Source organism: Wyeomyia smithii, chromosome 1, assembly GCF_029784165.1.
Source record: "Wyeomyia smithii strain HCP4-BCI-WySm-NY-G18 chromosome 1, ASM2978416v1, whole genome shotgun sequence".
NCBI lineage: Eukaryota > Metazoa > Arthropoda > Insecta > Diptera > Culicidae > Wyeomyia > Wyeomyia smithii.
In genome coordinates this window covers 170,057,125-170,075,432 of record NC_073694.1, presented here as the reverse complement: position 1 = coordinate 170,075,432, position 18,308 = coordinate 170,057,125, and the positions used below count along the sequence as shown (strand labels likewise).

The 18,308-nt window shown below is 36.7% G+C and overlaps 2 protein-coding genes and 3 non-coding genes across 6 annotated transcripts in view; 3 read left to right on the top strand and 2 right to left on the bottom strand.

Moving 5' to 3' along the window:
- The first annotated feature begins 1,086 nt into the window (after positions 1-1,086).
- Positions 1,087-2,919, top strand: LOC129718819 (mitochondrial import inner membrane translocase subunit Tim17-A-like). Its single transcript, XM_055669919.1, has 3 exons — positions 1,087-1,246; positions 1,594-1,774; positions 1,832-2,919. The coding sequence occupies exons 2-3, from the start codon at positions 1,631-1,633 to the stop codon at positions 2,234-2,236; spliced, it is 549 nt and encodes a 182-aa protein (XP_055525894.1). The 5' UTR covers positions 1,087-1,246; positions 1,594-1,630; the 3' UTR covers positions 2,237-2,919.
- Positions 2,920-3,318: 399 nt separating this feature from the next.
- Trnan-guu (transfer RNA asparagine (anticodon GUU)) lies at positions 3,319-3,392 on the bottom strand. Its single transcript has one exon. It is a non-coding gene; the product is annotated as a tRNA-Asn (tRNA).
- A 1,264-nt stretch (positions 3,393-4,656) lies between these two features.
- Positions 4,657-18,308, bottom strand: part of LOC129718815 (ubiquitin-like protein 3) — a 117,517-nt gene continuing 103,865 nt past the window's right edge. Inside the window, exons 4-5 of one of the 2 annotated variants that reach the window (XM_055669912.1) lie at positions 8,846-9,010; positions 4,657-8,769 (exon numbers count right to left, since the gene is read on the bottom strand). In XM_055669912.1, the coding sequence (XP_055525887.1) occupies positions 8,705-8,769; positions 8,846-9,010 (230 nt within the window). In that variant the 3' untranslated portion in view covers positions 4,657-8,704. Of the gene's footprint in view, positions 8,770-8,845; positions 9,011-18,308 lie in introns of those variants that run through there. The other variant, XR_008727051.1, reaches the window with a different exon arrangement.
- On the top strand, positions 5,859-5,930 carry Trnag-ucc (transfer RNA glycine (anticodon UCC)). Its single transcript has one exon. It is a non-coding gene; the product is annotated as a tRNA-Gly (tRNA).
- Positions 9,124-9,195, top strand: Trnaq-cug (transfer RNA glutamine (anticodon CUG)). Its single transcript has one exon. It is a non-coding gene; the product is annotated as a tRNA-Gln (tRNA).

The window sequence follows — 18,308 nt, the reverse complement described above, 5'->3', positions numbered from 1 at the left end:
AAAATTCGCTCCAAATAGCTACAATGACAGTTGGTAAATGGGCGAACTGTCATTGTAGAGATTTCGAGCAGTTTTAAATCTTGATTTAAAAAGCGGAGAACAACGATAGAAATTGTTTTAAAATCACATTTTACTCAGAAAATGCAGATCTTTCAGATGATATAAAAAACTGATATAGCTTAACTACCCAATTCCTTATATCCTAGGGGCAAGACACTATTGATATTTTGCGAAATATTTTTAATTTTCAATATCACAAAGTATTTGTCGTTGCTTTTTTGGGCACTCTTCTATCTAGCGATGACGCTCGTTGACATTAAATTATCGTTGAAAGGATGTCAATTGCCTGATGAACGATAAAAATCAAATATATCAACCAATATCGTGTAATATCTTAAAAAATATTTTACGTTAAAATAAGGGGCTAGTACAGTCGGTTTTTTTTTACGCGGGGGATACGAACCTCATAAAAAACGCGTAAAAAATCACGTTAATTCGAGAAACCGCGTAAAAACCGCGCTAATTCAAAAATCCGCCTAAAAGAACCGCGTTAATTCAAAAATCCGCGTAAAGTAGTCCAGCAAGAAGGACTTTAGAAAAACCCCGTGACGCTCTAGAACCAGTATTTAAAATTGTCCTCGTTGACGGTCATTCCGTATCTTCCGGAGGTCGGAGGGTAGTTTTTGAACAAAGTCTTTTACTAGACAAACACTTAAACGTTTCTGGTTCCAAACCCACGTTAATTCGAAAATTCGCGAAATTTTTCTGTATTCTAAAAATAAGTTCAATTCTATTTTATTTCGTGTTCCTTCTAACGAGCGTGTATAAAGTGATAAACGTCACACGTTCAGTGGTACCAGATGTGTCTGAAAAACACAGTCTTTGGAGACGTGTGCAGACTTTTTTCATTAATGTAGATATATGCAGTTTTATTTACAAATTTCGTGCAGATTTATCTTCAAAACCTTTAAAAACAACCATAATTGTGAACATTTTCTAGTATTCCGGTATAGTATTCCGGTCAGATATTTTTTCGGTTTTCGAGCAGTTGTTGACCTTTGTCAAAAACATCTGGCATCTCTGATCGTGCTAGAGATAGAAGTTTGCAAATGTGAAAAATATAAAAAAAAAGTTGATGTAACAAAAACGTGATTGTGAATATTTCTTCGAAAATCGTTTAAATCTGCAATCTAGTTGCGGAATTTGTTAGTGTTTTAAGAAAATTGGTTAACTTGCTGTTTGTTAGGTATGTGTTTTGAAATATTAATATGGATATCAGCCTGAGAAACAGTTTTGAATTGACCTCCTACAGAGTTCTTGAAAATGATAAGGAATTTGCGTAATGTTAAAATATTTTGTATACGTTATTTCTCGGGATTTTGTAACTATTGTTACAACATTCAGTTCGGAAAACAAATCATATTCAAAGGGTTATCTGTGGCACGCACTTAATATCCCAACTATTGCCATTGACTCAAAATTTATGTTAATCCATAAATCCACATATATTAATATTTCTTGAGTTGTTTAGCACCACATCTCCACAAACATGTACAGTAATAGGACCTTCTTTTTTATTTTTTCTGCCTTTAGAGCTCCGACCTTTTAACAGGGAGATAAACGAAAAACGATGGAGGAATATGCACGCGAGCCATGTCCTTATCGGATTGTGGATGATTGTGGTGGAGCATTCGCTATGGGTTGTATAGGTGGTGGTGTTTTTCAGGCGATAAAAGGTTTCCGAAACGCTCCTTCTGGATTCAACAGACGACTGGTAGGATCATCCTTTCACGTTTGAATTTCGATAATGTTAATAATTTAAAAATTTAAGATTGGCAGTTTAACAGCAATCAAAGCCCGCTCTCCAATTATCGCTGGAAACTTTGCAGTTTGGGGTGGAATGTTCAGTACGATAGATTGCACATTGGTACATTTACGCAAGAAGGAAGATCCCTGGAACTCTATCATTAGTGGTGCGGCAACAGGAGGAATATTGGCAGCTCGTAATGGCGTCGGTGCAATGGCTGGCAGCGCAATTATCGGTGGAGTGCTGTTAGCACTGATAGAAGGCGTAGGAATTATGTTCACCAGACTATCCGCCGAGCAATTCCGTTCACAGCCAATCGCGGAAGATCCCTCAGCATTGGGCGATCCCACACAGAATGCGAGCACATCTGGATCGACAACGTCTTCGATGCCATTCGGTTTCGGTCAGTCAGGACAAAATTATCAATAGGGCACCATTCTTGGTTTGTAAGGTTTAGATTATACTTATAAATTAATTAAGAAAAAATGGGAAATTTCGAGTGATTGCTGTTTCTAATCTCTTGTATATGTGAGTTCGACAAACAGATCATTGTATGTCACAATAGAGGCAACCGTAATTATGTGCCTGTGAACATATGCTAAGTACTGTCGGAAGAAACGAATAATCTTTTGTTTTAATCAATAGCAAGTCACTCCTAAATTCCTGTGATCTTTACCTGAACGTGACTATGTTATTTTACAATATTGATTAAACCAAGAGGCTTTATATAAGAGCGAAATCAAGTTGCATAAAACGAGACGTGACGTGTTTCTATTTGAAACATTCGGTATCAAGTTAAAAACGATATCTCCAGTGAACAAAACGGTCGAACGACGTGGGTTATCCTGCAAGAGCGAAAATAGAATCGGTGGTACCTATGCTAAACATTATTGGCGCACATCTACTGTTCGAACGTTGATGTACGCGTATAAATTGACCAATCCAGAACTGCGGGTCATTTCCGGGTTCAACCGGTTTACTTCTGAATAGGGCCGATAACAAACAATTGAATTATGCACCTGAGAAGGTAACCGCTATTACTGGCATCGTGCGTGTGAAAAGAATGAATGTACATATGGCAAATAAAATATACTGTTCCTTTTTCACCTTAACCTTATGCTGGCAATTTATTTTTAAAAGGCAGAAGGAAAAAAATGTAAAATATATTGCTCTGATGACAGAAAATCCAATCCAATCTATATTGTAAAGTATACAAAAATAGTACAACAACAATCTGACCCAGAGACTTATTATGGACAATGTATGCATTCTGAATGTGTAGAGAAAAAAAGATATGAAAGAACATTAAGAGTGTACTCTATTTTTAGATCCATACATATGCCTATGTGGAATGATGGTTGTTTAAGCGTTTGTGCTATTTGTCAGAGAAGTAGGTATAAAAAGCAAATTTTGCACTTTCGTGTTATTTTTTAATTGTAATATTAAATTTAAGCCTAACCGAATGTGCTTACAAAATATCATTTGAGAAATTTGTATGTCAAAAAGCTATGCGCCCCCGGGTGGGCTCGAACCACCAACCTTTCGGTTAACAGCCGAACGCGCTAGCCGATTGCGCCACGGAGGCCAGATGGCGTTTGGGATACCAGATAATGAATATATAAGAACGTATTACAGAAGCTTCAACAAATAACTCGTCTACACAATCCTGTTGACCCGACTTCTGTAATAGGGTCCTATTTACTTTGCTCAAAGGTTTTTCAAATCATTCAAATGAAAATGTTTTACTTCGAATTTGATTGATGTTCTGAAGTTTTTCGATTTGTTTTAACAATTTTTCCGTTTCGTGACGTACTTCTGGTAGTGGTTATCAATATACGGCAAAACTAGGGACACCATCTGGTCGAAGCTAGAAATCAGGACACCTTTTCCAGGCACAAATTTGACTAAGTTGTTCTTTTCTTAGAAGTATGAGCAAATACAACACGTTATATTTGATTTATTCAGTTTTTTTACGCGGGGATACGTACCTCGCGGAAAAACGAGTTAATTAAAACAAATCCGCGTATAAAAACGCGTAATTTGAAAATCCTTCGATTTAAAAATCCGCGTGAAAAAACCGTCAATTCGAAAATCCGTGTAGAAAAATACCTAGTGAAAAATCTGAGTGTATCTCTGACGATCCACTTTCATCGAACCACTTTGAATTATTACGCATTAGTAGATACTTTTAAAATTCAACACTTAAACTTAACAAATGCCAGATGCTTAATGGTAACGGTTAACGCGTGAGAGATTCGTCTTATTAATCTAGTAAGATTCAACCAATGAAAAATTTCGATCGCAACCGTGACCTGAAATCGAAAACAATTATTGAGCAATTCTGAAAAATTCTACATATTGTAACGCAACAAAGTTAAATATCTCAAGAAAATCAGGACAAATGCTAAAATATAAAAAATAAATCAGGACGCCCAAATAGGACTTCAAAATCAGGACATGTTCTGCTAAATCAGGACGGATGGTATCCCTAGGCAAAACGTATCAATGGAGTAAGGAAGGAAGAAAATTGCAAAAATGTTCATTTTTTTTACGATTCACAAATGTTTAGTTCTAGTAGCACTGCAACATATGTTCACCACACTATCTTCTTACTTATATTACCCCAACAGAATGAAAACAGAATGAATGAAATTCACCACTGACCATAGGCGTCAAAGAGACAACGTGAGACAAATATCAAGTTTTTAAATATACAACTAAAAAGTTAGTTCGAACTTTTGAACGAGGTTAGATTTTCGACCCAAATTTGTTTCTTGGTAAGGACACAAAAAAAAACAAATGATATTTGCATTAGGATAGTCATCACATAGAAAACTATTTTCTCAATGTTCATTTGTAACCTTCTTTTCATTTCAGTTTATTTAAATTAATTTGTCACTATACTTTTTCTTTAGGTGTAATTTCTTACAATATGCGCAGTTTCCTTTGTATCTCCCCATCTGTTTATTATTCTCTTTTTAAAATACGTAATAGCTCTATAATATAGTTATCGAATACCTAGTTTCTGACGCATTTTTCGATTTATGTTCGTCTTCTATTCCTCTTCATTCGCCTTCTGCCTCAATTGCTATCGCTGTTTCTGTTTTATTTACTCTGTTTTGGGTAATGCTGAGTCGTAAGTTGCTTCAATTGCGTATTTAGGAATCCCATGAATCATTTATCAGCCATTAATCGATGTGAGAGACTCAAACGAAATAGATTGCTCCGTTTGGTTTTGGTCATTTCCCTTTTTTTTTCTCGAACGAACATACAAGTATAAAAAAGATGGAAAAGTAAAGTTCAAGAAACAAAACACTTTTCCTCCGAAAGAGCACCATTAAATGTTGGGGGGGTTAACGGCGGTTCCAACCAATCTTAGCAGGTCGCGGAGAGCAAGAATATCGACGACTCAGGAGGCGAGCGATTAAATCCGGCGCCGTTCCGGTATGTGTGTGTGTCGCTTCAGTTAGACACTATTTGGTACACCTGTTGTTGTTGGTGTATCTGTTGACTAATTACAATATTTACAAGGTTTGCTAGCGTGCCACGTTTACCTCCGAGTTTCTTTTTCCCAAGCGCTTGTTTCAACTTCTGTACGTTTAACTGAGATGTTTCTTACTCGCATTTCTAGGTGATCGATTAAAAAAATATATATTTTTTGATACTCAATGGTGGATTTTATTAATCTCCAAATTCTGTAATAGGTGCCTATTAGGGTGTCATCTCCAGCCCATCTTTGGTTGTAAAGTATGGTTATGATTGTTTTGTAAAACATAACGTGAAGCAGGTTACACGTAGTACAGTTTCGATCCATATAGGAATAACTTTTTATAACTTGACTTCTCAACGCACGGTACACAATGTGTAACTAAAAACCTTTGCAGATTAGTTTTATGTACATGTACAAAATAACACAACCTTTTGGCATACCTCTTTGACGAGATCATGTTTGTTTTTATTCGAAAGTAAAAAAACGATATTCAAATTTCCATTATAAGTCAGACTGGGCCCACAGTGGAGGACACAAATCTCTCTCGAAAAAACGAAACAAGCGTCGGTGGTGTAATGGTCAGCATAGTTGCCTTCCAAGCAGTTGATCCGGGTTCGATTCCCGGCCGACGCAGAGCTTTTTTCTCATTACTTTTTTAGTGTTTTTGTGAAGAAGTATACTTGTATTGTTTTTAAAACCAGACTAGAAGGATGGTTATGAAAGTTTTAGAAACAGAAAAGAAAACAACGTTTTTAATGATGATGATATGATGAAGTTCGATTTCTCGCTCGACTGTGGAGTGGCTACTTGTGTTTTATGTTATTATTGCACTATGGTTACAATTTTGATATTTTAGGACGGTGAGCATACTGTCTCTGTGTTACACTGTGTCCTAGGAATATTGTGTTTTGTATACCGCTGCAATTTTCGTGATGATGCAAATTTCAAACGAAAACATGGTAGACAGCGACATCTTGTGATTAACTTACCGTTTACGGCTAGATTCATTGGGAATTATTAGATTGGGTGTGTGTGTGTTTATGCACTTAGCAATATGCAAATGTACGAGGGATCTGAGTGTAAGAATGATTGAAAATAGGAGAACTTCAATAGCCTGTTGTTTCTTGTCTATAGATGACAATTGAAGAGAGAAGCTATCTTTGATTTCCAATGTATATATAGCTCTGGTATAATCACTATCAATATTTTCAACAGCAATAGAGTATAGTGTGAATAATGATGATGGCATAATGATTGTATGTTATTAGAGAGTAGGTGTAAACGTTTAATAACATGGGAAACTGGGATTAGAACAACTATTATCTTTTTCGATTAGGTGACACTTTTCTCTACTCATAGAGAAGCTCTAGTGCATGCATACTGAATCAATTTCAGTCGAAATATAAAAAAAGGATTATAATGTTCTTTTTTATCATCAGTTTATCAATTAAGAGATATTGCAAAAAATTTAAACTGTTATACGTTTGCTCGCTACACATGCAGTGAAATATTTCATGCTTGAAATATTTCATTTTGACAAATCAAAATTAATAATGCTGTAGAATGTGATTATTGCTTTAAACTTTTCGTCCACCTGAGAACTTTTTCACACCTTCGATAAGTATTCCCTAAAAAAAGGGCACCAAAAATCCACAATATTATTTTCTCCTTTTATAATATCGTAGAAATTAAATTGGAAATCCTGCATGAACACAAAATTTAACTTGAATGGTGATGTATTAATATCTAAGCATCTATGTTAATCAATGTGCCTAAACTGATTCAGTAGCTGCACGCGTGTAGTGTTATTTTTTAGGGTTTTTTTTTTAATTTTTCTCTACATCCAACGATGACACGTATCCTATCGGGGATAGCTCGGCATCAGTGATAGTAGGCGACAACAATGTTCTTCGATGGCAAAGGGAATCTGGGGAAACATTCACATTTTCTTCTTACTTTGAACACATACATACACAATCGATTAAAAATGCTTTGCGCTTATTCCATTCACGTGTGTTTTATAAAAGAGTATACAAAACTATACACACCAGTTACAGCTTCCGTCATAGTTTCAGTAACCCTTCGACAGGATTGAAATTTTCTAGTGCGGACCAATTTTCGTAGCTGAACATATACAGATTTCAAATGTATGTACAATTAAGCTGCCGCACCAATAATCTTGAGCCAGTTCTAGGTTGGACTCACAAGCAAAAACCAAATTGAAACGAAAAACAGGACTTTGAATAAAATTAAGAAAAATGTTTTCTTGTCCTTTAGTTAGGGGAAGTCTGATTGCGGGATAATCCAACTATATTTTGCGATGATTATTTTTAACTAGAATTTGTTCTTCGACACTCTGAGTGGTTAGTGGTTCACACCATGCTCTGCTGTGGTACAAATTGTTGCATTCGACAAACTAAATGAGAGAAACTTTGCTTTTTTCATGTATAATTTCGATGTGTTGTTGTGTGACATTTGCGCTCGCTTGTTTTTTTTTCGTATAGTTTATTGTTGCTTTATTCATATTTTATACAATTTTGTCACTAAACTAACGTAACTAAACTTTTGTAACAATAGATTCTGTATCAGTGATTTTTTCTCTCTTTGCTAAATAATCTCTTTCTGTTATATTTTTGTTTTACTATTTATACCGTTCCTTTTCTTCCCGCTTCTGTGATAACTGCGCACTGAAAATTGAACGAAGGAAAACTATAAACCTATACCTTCGGCGCTCAGAGGAATACGACTCGAACTCAGCCGGTGTATGAGAAAAATAGAACGAATCTATGATACGATCAACGAATTTCTATAACTATTTAGTCGCGTTATCGGCTGATTCCTCATAGCGCTCACATATTCATAAGTCTTCTTAACTTTTAATAATTACTATGCGTTTGCTTGTATATGTATAGAATTTTCGCTAAAAATATGTACCGTTTCTGTTTTTAACCTGTTTGCTTAATAACTGAACTATCATATCAGCTCTCTGCTCGTTGCAAAGATCGAGTATGACAGGTGTCAGAAAAGAGGAGCTTGCACTAGCACAAATTATACACAATGAAACTCCAAACAGTGGAACACAACCTTTGCATTATTTATTTCTGGCGGCGGCACGCGTTGCGGTGTATGTACGTTCGTAAGTACACTCTGACAACAGAAAATGTAGTTTAAAATAAGCAGTGAACTTTTTTTTCTACTAATAACAAAATAAACAGAAAAAAATTGTGCAACAAAAATCCGACCAATCAGCTGTGCCACGTTCTTCCATCCGGCTATCTTCTCATCTTTGTCTTTCACCTGCAACTGCATTTTGCCATCCTATCTGTACACAGTTAATATTAATAGCGGATAGTTTTTTGCCGTTTAATAATAGTTAATCGTAGTGGTTTAGTACTCGTAAAAATTGGTTACAATATACAACAACTAGTGGAACAACATCTACTGGAACCGCCTTTACTCTTTTGTCGCTGATCTAAAATAGAATAAATAGAAAAATTATTTATTCATACATCTCGCATCACGGGGCACGAAAAAATGAAGTAGTTTACCTTGCGAGTTTGGCTCTGGTAGATTATCACGTGGTACCAAATGCATTACGGTTGTTTTGCCTAATGGTAACCCTAGGGCGCCTAGCGTCACATTGCAGTGCAGAAATCTGCCCTGGAAGATAAGTCTTAGGATCTCCGCCTTCGCTACAGCCTCCGATTCCCAGTCTGTTACGAAGAGAAAAATGGTCTAATAAATAAAATGAATTGGAAAGCAGGTGTACGTTTTTATTCCGACAATTTTTGCTTATCACTATTGCAGTCTATCGCACACAAGACCCGGTTCCATGGTGTAATGGTTAGCACTTTGGACTCTGAATCCAACGATCCGAGTTTAAATCTCGGTGGAACCTTCGGGCCTATTCCGCAGTGTGTGTGCATAGAGCTTTTATATATCAATTTACCAATACGATTGCATAGCATATCTTAACAACCAAATCACGAGGAACATGTCAAAAGATCGTAAGTATAGCCTTAACAAAAAATATGCTGTGAAAAATGTTATTGTAATTTTAATTCTTGTTGAAAAAGTATTGGCTTTGTTAATATTCAAAGATAGTACAACCCAATATAATAGCAATTAACATTGTAGAAAGAACTGTTAGTTACCACCTTATTTGCGGTTTGTTTTTTACTAGTCCCCTCAGTCAGATAGTGACAGCACTCTCTCAGAATTGAATAAAACTTTGTTGGTGTGTAGGCCTTACTATCCTTAGCAATTTTGTATAGTTTTTTAGATAACTTATTTCAACTAACATTTGAAAAGGTCAGGAGTATTTAATCTTCATTTTTTTAAGAAACAGAGAGAAGTTGTCCATGGATCACTTTTAGGAAATTCTTTATATTACCATTAAAAAAACAGAATTTAAGATTCTACACTGAGCACAATTGACTTGAAAACCAAAGTTTTTTTTTAAATATCAGTCAACACAGATTTCTTTGAAAATATTTCTTTGACGTAGAACTAGGTGTCACGACAACATAGGGGTTGAAATTCAAAAACCGAAAACATCATGAGCGTCTCGAAATTGTTCACTTTCAAGTGCTTCAAATAAGACCAGTTTTCAAAGGTTTTCCTTCGTGCTTACAGCACGATTTTGGATCTCTCGACTGTGTGTAAAGCACCGTCATACAGGCATGTACCCAGCTTTGTGAAAACTAAAACTACCGTTAAGGACGACCACATATTTTCAAAACTTGCACAACTTATAATTCATGGTTTCGAGAATACCCATTCTTATTCAACCTATTTGAGTCTATCAATTATTAAGACTTTTGATGACACGAAAAAGGTAAACTCGGAATCCAACAAGATTAAAATCAAATTTCAATAGATATGATATCCTTTTGTAGTACTGTGGATAAAATTGAGTTTTTCGCAGTAACTTCATCAGCCACTAAGTATTCCATAACAGCTATCAGATAGACGAGCGCTCCAGCGTCGGAGCAATATTCTTCGCATTACAGGCAGACGATGAATTCGGTCTACCAGGAATTGAAGAACTCGAGGAAGAGTGGATATACATTTGCATTACAATCTGCAACTGGTGACCCGCTGGTGACTGATGTATTACCAATGGACAACGTTGGCACGAATTCTCAAGCTTTCGTTTGCCTTTCGTATCACCACAAGATAATTCTTGTTCTGTTGTTAACGTAGGACTACGTCTTTCCTTAAGGGTGCATTTTAAGATTTCTCTCGTATCTTGTGAAATGTTTTATATGTAACATTTCAGTCATGTATATGCAATCGACACATATGTTTATGTTTAAGATTTATCCATCATTCGATTTCTGTATTTTTAGGAACAATCAATAAGTCCAATATAGTTCAAAATCAATGTCATTCGTGCACGCTTCCCATACACAGATATCGCAAAAATGTGCCAAATATTGCCTTTAACCTCTCATCTTCATCGGTACCGCGGTATTAGTCGTTTCATCAATCCAACTGTTCTCGTGCATACACAGAGGCAGCACAGGCATGCGGCTCGCGTTCATTTCTAATCTGGCTTCTGAAACAAAGGCATCAGGAGCAGTTCTTGAATATCTTCCGAGAGATGATGCTTATGAAGCACATACAACTATACAACTTTTCTAGTTCCGTCATTCTCGCTTCTGCGTTTACGAAGCTGATCGTTTTCATTACCTTAGAGAAACGGAATTCGGTTTTTGTTTAATGATTGGAAGCAGGGTGGCCAAAAGATTTTCAAAACCAAATTCCCTGATTTTTAAAATATAAAATTTCTCTCCCTGATATTTTTCAGCATTCGCCACAAAAAGGTGCAACGTAGATTAACTGAGCAAAAACTGATTTTTTCAAAGCATAAAAGGCTGATTCGGGACCTCTACGGTTCGGTTTCAGATCCGGTTGAATACTTTTTTCACTCGGATTTCAGAGTTGTGTTAAATCTACATTTAACAATTTAACTACATATTCAGGGAATATCAGAAAATTTGATTTTGAAAATATTTTTGCCATCCTGTTGTTATTTTCATTTCTAAAGGATTCTCTCAAACTCAAACTATCAGGGTAAAAAATTTCTCAGCAAAACATGCCAATTTTTTACTTTAATCGGATAATGTTTCTTGTATATAAAGTGAGCACGCAGCGGTTTTGCAGCTCATTCATTTAGTATGAAGGGAATGACACGAATGGTTTATGTTTGTTCCGAAGACTGGTGAAGATGAAATTTCATTTTAAAATGTCAGTACAGTCGCTCTACAATTATGGGTCAGTCAACATGTTGTTTTAATGGTCAAACATAAATATAAAATCGGAGAAGTTATCAACTACCAATGTTTTACTATCTATCTCTGGGTGCTGATGTGTACTTTCGATCAACAATTAGTTTCACTGGAGCTGATGTGTGTAAATCGGTTGGGAAGAGAAATATCACTAAAATATCAAAAAACACATTTATGAGTCACTTCTGACATTCAATATCATTTAATCTATAAAGACGTCAAAATACATCACAAAAGTTGCTTTATTGTTGTAAATGCTTGACAATAAGTTATTTTACTGTATAACCATGCAATAGTGATAAAAATAGCCAATATATGGACTGACCATTGTTCACCGCGAAATTTATCATTATTACAATTATGAGTCACTTTGTTTAATGCACCTGATAGAGTTATAACTTTTTGTGACACTTGCAAATTCAAATCATTTATATCGTATAAATAAGGTCACAACTCAGTTAAAAAAATACCGTGGCTAATGAAAATTACTTGGTTTCGTGAGAATAGACGTATTTTCGTAAAGGTGACAAATGACCTTAGTTGACCCACAATTGTGGAGGGACTGTACATGCGTGCGAAGTATGTTCGTAACTTCTGCAAGTGCCGCCAGGAGCAAGGAATTATCCCTGCACCCGTTGAAAAAAGTCTTGCGTTGACTATTAACGCGGCGATGAAATTGAAACCGATGACTTTAGCAAGTATCAATTAAGAATGTGGTAATTTTAGTTTTCTACCCTCTGCTCGCTGTGTTGTGTTATTGAATGATAGCTCCTCGTTGTCCTACGTCAATAACGCGCTTGTGTGTTAGATATAACCTTTTACTTTTTACCTCGGTAGGGTTTCATCTTCAGAATGTTATCAGCTACTAAGTTGTCCATAACTCCTGGCAGATAGAAAACAGAATACACGCGAGTGACAGAAAAATTCAAACTACTTTATAATCAAATGATTTCGGGGCGCTAAGAAGCTAGCTTTCTCTTTATTGCCTTCTTCCGGTAAAGCTCTGCCTTCTTGCAGCATTATGAATTACAAACAATCTTCGTACTTATGTACCTGATCGAGGATACCGACCATGCTTTCGCAAAACGACAATGCTTTCTGCTTTAATTTCAACATAAATAATTAGGTTTGTTAGAAAAACTTGTTTCCCTCTAGAGTGTTTACTTTGGTTTGTTCAGAAGAGTCTTAGGTAACTTTAAAATTTAAAAAAAAAATCAGAGATACCGATGTTTTAAATACCATTTAAAAAAAAAAAAAAAAACAGTGTAGAATCTCAAAATTTATATTTTGAATATTTTTAAATGAAAATTGAGACAGTTTCTAAAAAACATCATAATTTTTCTCTAACTCATGTCATTACCGAACGGTTATGGTCTCTGAAACTGCGTCAAAAAGTTGTTGAAGAATTTTTTTTCCTTAAGAGTGCCCACATTGTTTTGTTCACAAGAGTTGTGGCAGCTTTATATTGTCTATATAAAAAAACTTATTTTGAAAAAATCTGAGATAACCAATTTTGAAAACACTTTTTGTTTTTAAAATGATTTTTTTTCTGTATAGTGTCTCAAATTCTATTCTGTTCAATATTTTTCTTTAATTAAAGTTCAACAATTTTCTGAAAGTTATCCTTTTACAACTTTTCAGACATACTGATTTAAAAAAATCAGCCCTTCTCAAATGTTAGTACAGATCAAAAAGGAAAGTTGCTTAGGATACTAAGACCTACACATCCGCAAGGTTTAATTGAATGCTGAGATGATGCTGCCAATATCTGATCGAGTTGGGGCGCAATCCTTCTCTTAAGAAAAAAAAAATAAAACCAGTGTGTTTGGTGTGAGTGATTGCTGCAGGCTGTAGAGGCGCTCGAATATACAACAATTTCAATAGATTCAGTGCAAGCACAGAGAACAGATGTTCATCTTATTTTCAAAAGATGTGTAAAAACTTGCAACCGTGTGGCGCTCTTGTCATTTACAAACCAAGCCCTGATATCTATAAACTATCGATACGGCAATATTTATGCAGTGCAACTGGAGTACCGGACGTTGACTCGGATCACTATCTCGTAGTAGCTAAAATCCGCGCCCGGCTGTCCAACGTGTTGAAATCCAAGGCAACGAGGAGGATGCAGTTGAACATCCAGCGGCTATCAACTGGAGGAGTGGCTGCAGAGTACTCGCAGAAGGTTGATGAACGGATTGAGGAAAGAGTTGAAGGGAACCTCAATGAACAGTGGAGACACATCCACAGTTCGATCAGCACTATAGCGCGAGAAGTGTTGGGTACAACTGCGGCAGCTGCGTCCAATGAGTGGTTTGACGCTGAGTGCCAGCGAGTGACGGAGGAGAAGAATCGCGCCAGGGGTCACATGTTGGCCACGGCTGTGACTCGTCAGAGCATGGGTAAATATCGAGATGCTAGAGCCGCTGAAAAGAGACTCCATCGCCGGAAGAAACGACAGCATTGGGGGCGTATTCTTGCGGAGGCGGAAGGTTGCTTCTCCAGGCACGATGCGAGGAGCTTCTACAAGAAGGTCAACGGAATCAGAAATCGAAACGTGTCAGCCCCTGTCATGTGCAACGATAGGGAGGGAAACCTGATAACCGATGAAACAGAGGTGGCCAGGCGTTGGAAGGAACACTTCAGTGTGCTGTTGAACGGCGAGGGAAACAGTGGAGTCGAAAGGAGCAGGATGACTATTGAGAATGATGGTCAAGCTGTGGATCCACTATCCATGGACGAGGTGAAGGAAGCAGTTAAATAGCTGAGAAACTGCAAGGCAGCCGGAAAGACAGTATTTTACGCCGAACTCTTCAAAGGCGGGAGCGATCTATCGGATCATGCTGAGAGTGTGGTCTGATGAAGAATTGCCCTCGGACTGGTTGGAGGGTCTCATATGCCCGATCTACAAAAAAGGTCATCGCCTGGACTGTAGCAATTATCAGGATTTAACTCTTCTCAATGCCGTGTACAAAATTCTCTCCCGCATCCTGTTCCACAAACTGAGGCCGTTGCAGGAGACCTTTGTTGGCGAGTACCAATGCGGTTTTTGAGGGGGACGCTCCACGACGGACCAAATTTTACCTTGCGACAAATCCTCGATAAATTTCGAGAATACAACTTGCAGACGCACCATCTGTTCATAGACTTCAGGGCAGCGTACGATTCAGTTAAGAGAAATGAGTTATGGCAGATTATGCTCGAACATGGCTTCCCAACAAAGCTGATTAGGCTGATACGTGCCACCCTTGAAGGTTCTACATCAAGCGTCAGGATAGCCTGTGAGATATCGGACTCTTTCGTGACGTTAGATGGTTTGCAGCAGGATGACGGGCTGTCGAACTTATTGTTCAACATCGCATTGGAAGGTGCTATACGGAGGGCTGGTGTGCAGAGAAGCGGCACCATCATTACGAAGTCGCACATGCTTCTAGGTTTGCGGATGATATCGACATTATTGGTATTAATCGTAGAGCAGTGGAATAGGCCTTCGGACCTCTCAGGAGGGAAGCTGCGAGATTAGGGCTTGTCATAAACTCTGCTAAAACGAAATATATGGTGGCTGGCAGAGTGGTAGTCCGTCAGAGGTTGGTGCTGCGGTGGTGCTAGATGGGGAAACATTTGAAGTAGTCGACGTATTTATTAACCTGGGAACATTAGTGACATGTGACATCGAGGTTAGCCATGAAATAAAGAGGCGGATAGCAGCCGCAAACAGGGCCTTTTACGGATTACGTAACCAGCTAAGGTCCCGCAGCCTGCAAATCTGTACTAAACTTGCAATCTATAAAACACTGATTCTTCCGGTGGCTCTCTACGGCCATGAATCATGGAAGCTGAAAGAGGCTGATCGGCGAGCTCTTGGTGTTTTTGAGCGTAGGATTTTGCGTTCAATCCTTGGCGGCAAACTAGAAAATGGTGTTTGGCGCAGACGCATGAACCATGAAGTGTACCAGGCATACAAATCGGCGGATATAGTCAAGCGGATAAAACACGGCAGGCTTCAGTGGGCTGGGCATGTAGCGAGAATGCCGGATGAGCGTCAAGCGAAGGCTATATTTAGCAGGAATCCCGGTAGAGGTCGTCGACTTCGGGGTAGACCCCGCACTCGTTGGATGTGTGCTGTCGACGAGGATGCACGCGAAATAGGTGTTAGGGGCGATTGGAGGATAGCAGCCCAAGACCGAGGGACATGGCGACGTATTCTGGATTCGGCACTGGATCGATAATCGGTCTGTCGTCTTAAAAGTAAAGTAAAAATAAAGTAGGTAACTGGGGTACCACAAGACAGATGTCGTTAGTGTACTAACGTATTTTGATTCAATTTTCTACACACGATTTTCAAATTACTTTCTATGAAAATGAATGTTTGTTCTCTGTGGTAAAAGTACAAATAATTGTTTTGACTTTGTTATGTGTTGATATTCGACACCCTATCTTACGCTTCACTGAAAGTGCAGAAAAATTTCGGGTATGCGAATTGCAGAATAGGTTTTTTTCCTACTTTTTTTTCTCGATCTTCATCATACATAATGCGTTTGTTTATGAAGATAAGTGACATCTCCCGTACACACTGGTAAACGTGTACAGACCATTTTACGAACTTGTAGGGTAGAATACATGGTATTTGCTATTTCATGTTTTCTGTTATTATATTATATTTTTTTGCGTTTTCTGCATTAAAAATTTGAGTATTTCAACTATGGTAGGCAGTCAACCGAGATCTTGCCCTAATACTTCTTATTGTATTTTATAATTCATTTTTATTAATCTCACATTATATGTATATGATCATATCTATATTGTTACATTAATCCAATTAAATCATGGTTATATCACTTATCAAAGTGAATTCTGAACAAAAACCTACCCCATTAACAAAAACATGTCCCTTAAGCTGGAAGTACAAAGTCAGCAGAACAAAGAGTTAATAGCATGAAAATTTAGTGCTCATTCGATGCTCATTTAATGCCATATCGCCGAATTTAATGTTCCGTCCTTTATTTGAAAAACGCACTTGTTGGCTAGCTTAAAAAAATAGCTAGCAGACAATATCCGAAAATAGCATTTTTAGTCACAAAACAGTTCTGTAACGATCAAAAACATTTAATGCTCATTAAATGCTATTGAAAAAACCTGATTTTCATGATAATTTTATTGTTTTTGTATAAATTTTTCAATAATATGATAATAATATGATAATAATATGATAATACATGAATAGCTCCAATTTTTTCAAACATTTCCTCTGAAAGCAATCAAAATCATTTAGATACGATTAGATACCAATTAGAGGCTTCCATATGCGAGCAGTTTCAATAACTTAGGTGGGCTTTTCAGTAAAAAAAATTTTTCTAAAATATTGTTCTGCCAGCTTAAGAAAAAAGTTAGCAAACATTGGCCAGAAACAGCTTTTTTAAGCAATGAACTGTTGTAGAATGATCATAATAATTTAATGCTTATTAAATGCTCTTGAAAAAATCAGATTTTCATGATAATTTTATTGATTTCGTATAAATTTTTCAAAAATATGATAATACATGAATAGCTCCAATTTTTTCAAACATTTTCCTTTGAAAACAATCAGAATCCTTTTGATACGATTAGATACCAATTAAATGCTTCCATATGCGAGCAGTTTCAATAACTTAGGTGCGTTTTTCATTATTTTTTTTCTAAAATATTGTTCTGCTATTCATGTATTATCATATTATTATCAAATTATTGAAAAATTTATACAAAATCAATAAAATTATCACGAAAATCAGGTTTTTTCAAGAGCATTGATTGAGCATTATATTATTATGAACATTCTACAACAGTTCACTGCTTAAAAATGCTGTTTCTGGCCAATGTTCTGCTAACTTTTTTCTTAAGCTGGCAGAACAATATTTTTGAAAAAAATATATTTAATGAAAAATGCACCTAAGTTATTGAAACTGCTCGCATATGGAAGCATTTAATTGGTATCTAATCGTATCAAAAGGATTCTGATTGTTTTCGGAGGAAAATGTTTAAAATAATTGAAGCTTTCTGATCATATTATTGAAAAATTTATACAAAATCAATGAAATTATCATGAAAATAAGGTTTTTTCAAGAGCATTAAGGTGAAACCTCATTGAATCCAAAAATGGCCAACTTCGAGTCACCACTTCGAATTTTCGAAAGCACATAACTCGGAAATAGTTAATGCGTTCCCTGTAAAAATGCTATTTTATGTTTGCTGTGGTAAAGCAAACATAAAATAGAATTTTCATAGGGAACGCAATGAGTATTTCCGAGTCTTGTGCTTTCGAAAATTCTAAGTGGTAACTCGAAGTCGGCCATTTTTGGATTCAAGAGGTTTAGCCTTAAATGATGTTTTTGACCGTTATAGAACTGTTTTGTGACTAAAAATACTATTTTCGTATATTGTCTGCTAGCTATTTTCTTAAGCTAACAAACAAGTGCGTTTTTCAAAGAAATGATGGAGCATTAAATTCGGCGATATGGCATTATATGAGCATCGAATGAGCACTAAATTTTCATGCTATTAACTCTTTTTTTTTTTATTCTCGCTTATTTTCCGTCGGTCTATTTCCGCCACTGTTGTGGCCAATTACCGACGCCCAGGGAGGCGACTCCACACCCAGGTCCCTAACTCACGACCCGTTTATTAACGGACCGGCGCCAACGGCTTTACTTCCTCATGCGATGGAAGGCGTGATCCCAGAGATTTT

Coding starts and splice junctions, on each gene's coding strand:
- LOC129718819 (XM_055669919.1), top strand. CDS start 1,631: ATGGAGGAATATGCACGCGAGCCATGTCCTTATCGGATTGTGGATGAT. Junction 1,775..1,831: donor CTGGATTCAACAGACGACTG/GTAGGATCATCC, acceptor TAAAAATTTAAG/ATTGGCAGTTTAACAGCAAT.